The sequence below is a fragment of the Lactuca virosa genome, chromosome 5 (assembly GCF_052849685.1).
Source record: "Lactuca virosa cultivar CGN04683 chromosome 5, Lactuca_virosa_CGN04683_v6, whole genome shotgun sequence".
Taxonomy (NCBI): Eukaryota; Viridiplantae; Streptophyta; class Magnoliopsida; order Asterales; family Asteraceae; genus Lactuca; species Lactuca virosa.
The window spans coordinates 365,497,471-365,499,779 of NC_136430.1; the positions used below are offsets into that span (position 1 = coordinate 365,497,471).

At 44.5% G+C, this 2,309-nt stretch overlaps 1 protein-coding gene across 1 annotated transcript; it reads left to right on the forward strand.

Moving 5' to 3' along the window:
* Positions 1–230: 230 nt before the first annotated feature.
* LOC145116983 (hydroxyproline-rich glycoprotein family protein) lies at positions 231–2,309 on the forward strand. Its single transcript, XM_079053278.1, has one exon. It carries the CDS (start codon positions 303–305, stop codon positions 2,166–2,168), a length of 1,866 nt encoding a protein of 621 aa, XP_078909404.1. The 5' UTR covers positions 231–302; the 3' UTR covers positions 2,169–2,309.

The window sequence follows — 2,309 nt, forward strand, 5'->3', positions numbered from 1 at the left end:
ATAATGTGTCTTCGGAGTTTGTTGTTAACATTTGGCATGGGATAAATTTTTTACCTTCTTTCTTCACATCATAAATGTTTCACAAAAATAGCTTTTTGAAGTGTAAAAGAAAAGATATATCAAAAGAATGCTACAAATGAATCTAAGTTAATACTTTTTCTTATTTTTTTAATAAAATGGCATTATATTATATAATGACTTTACCAAAAGCTTAAAGCAAACAACACAAAAGCATTCTCAAACCCTCATTTCCTCCTTTTTTCTTTTCTTCTCTCTCTCATCAAAGAAACCCACCGAAGCTTATGGAGGAAGATGGTGAAGAGACACCTAGAACCCCATTTTGGATACAAAGCACCACCAATGTCCGCCGTGCTGAGCTTTACCGCCGCCGTGCCTCCTCTCTCTTTTTCAACTCCGGTGTCCTCATCATCCTCTTGCTCGTATTTGCAATTCTTTCCATGGTATTCATAATCCCATCAGTTATTTCATTCACATCTCAGATTTTTAGACCAAATTTAGTTAAAAGGAGTTGGGATTCAATTAATTTGGTGTTGGTTTTAGTTGCGTTGGCATTTGGGTTTCTTAGTAGAAACATCAATAATGATCAAAAATTTGGATTTGATCGGAGTAGATCGGATTTATCCACCGGAGCTCTTGTTGCAACTCCGTCGAGCTCAACCCCACATCAATGGTATGAGTTTCCGGATCAACCGATCACTGGGCTAAGAAGGCATAGGAGTACTAGTTCTTACCCTGATCTACGGGAGCTATCGCCGCCGTGGAACCACCGTGTGGAAGCTCCTTGGCGATTCTCCGATGATACACATTTGAACAGTCACCGGGTTTTGAACTATGATCGATATTATTTCCGGCGAGAACAAGATTCAGATACTAAGGAGGTTCATGTTGATACGGTGGTGGACCTTCCTAAAGAAGATTCATATGTTCCGCCGCCGCCGCCACAACCACCGATTCCCGAAGAAGAGTCGTATCCTCCGTCGCTACAGCCGCAAGCTCCTGAAGACGAATCGTACTCTCGGCCGTCACAACCGCCAGCTCCTGAAGATGAATCATATTCTCCGCCGCCACAGCTGCCTTCTCCACAATCTCTGCCTCCGCAGCCACCGGCTCCTAGGCCTAGTGCTGCAAAAAAGAAGCCAATCAGAAGATATCATAATGTTGCTGCAGACGACGGTGAAATAAGTAGCAGGTCGGAGGTTAATGAAGTATTGCCGGAAACAGAGCCGCCGGTATTTCAAGATTCCGAGCGAAGGGGAGAACCTAGTAGAAAAAGAGGTAAAGGAGAGAGAAGAAGGGCAAGAAGCTCAGAACCCAGAAAACTGGCGTCGCCAATTGACGATCCGGCACCAGAATCACCATCTCCCCCGCGGATCTTGCCGGAATTTCAAGACCCCGAGCGAAATACGGGCGGGGTGGAACGGAAAAGGACCGGTGGGAATGCAACTAAACGATTCTTCACATCGTTCTACCAAAAAAAGAAGAAAAGGCAAAGGCAAAGAAGCATGGACAATTTAGACACTCTTTTACGCCATAGTCAACCACCTGTAAACTTTCATCTACCACCGCCGCCTCCTCCGCCGCCACCTCCACCTCCACCTTCTTCAGTTCTCAACAACTTATTTACATCTAAAAAAGAAAGACGAAAGAAGAACGCATCATCAATACCTCCTTCTCCTCCTCCTCCGCCGCCGCCACGTACAGCGGCGCGTGCTCCAAAACCAAACATAACCCGGGTGTCGCCATTCATAACAGAGAAACCTCGAGTACCAGTAAAGATGCATTTTTTGAACGGCATTGATGATAGCTCAAGCGGCGGAGAATCTCCAATGAATCGAATTCCTCCTCCACCACCAATGCCGCCGTTTAAGATGCCGGATTGGAAGTTTCCGGTGGAAGGTGATTATGTTAGAGTACAGAGCACATTGAGCTCGGGTAGTGTGTCTCCTGACGGAGATGATGCCCATTCGCCGTCATCCGCCGCTCCATCGCCGTTGTTTTGCCCGAGCCCTGACGTTGACACGAAAGCTGATACTTTTATTGCAAGGTTTCGGGCCGGGTTAAAGCTTGAGAAGATCAATTCTTTCAATCAAAATCAGGGCCTTAGAATGTCGAATCTTGGGCCAGGCCCAGGTCCAAGTAACCATTAAAAGGAATATAAAATTAATTTAATATTTATTTTTTATTTTTTCTGAGTGTGGGGTACGTGAGGTGACAGTTAAGATTTTGTTGGTATTGATTTGGGTGATGTAGACCATGTGATTTTTTATTTTATTTTACTTTATTTTTTA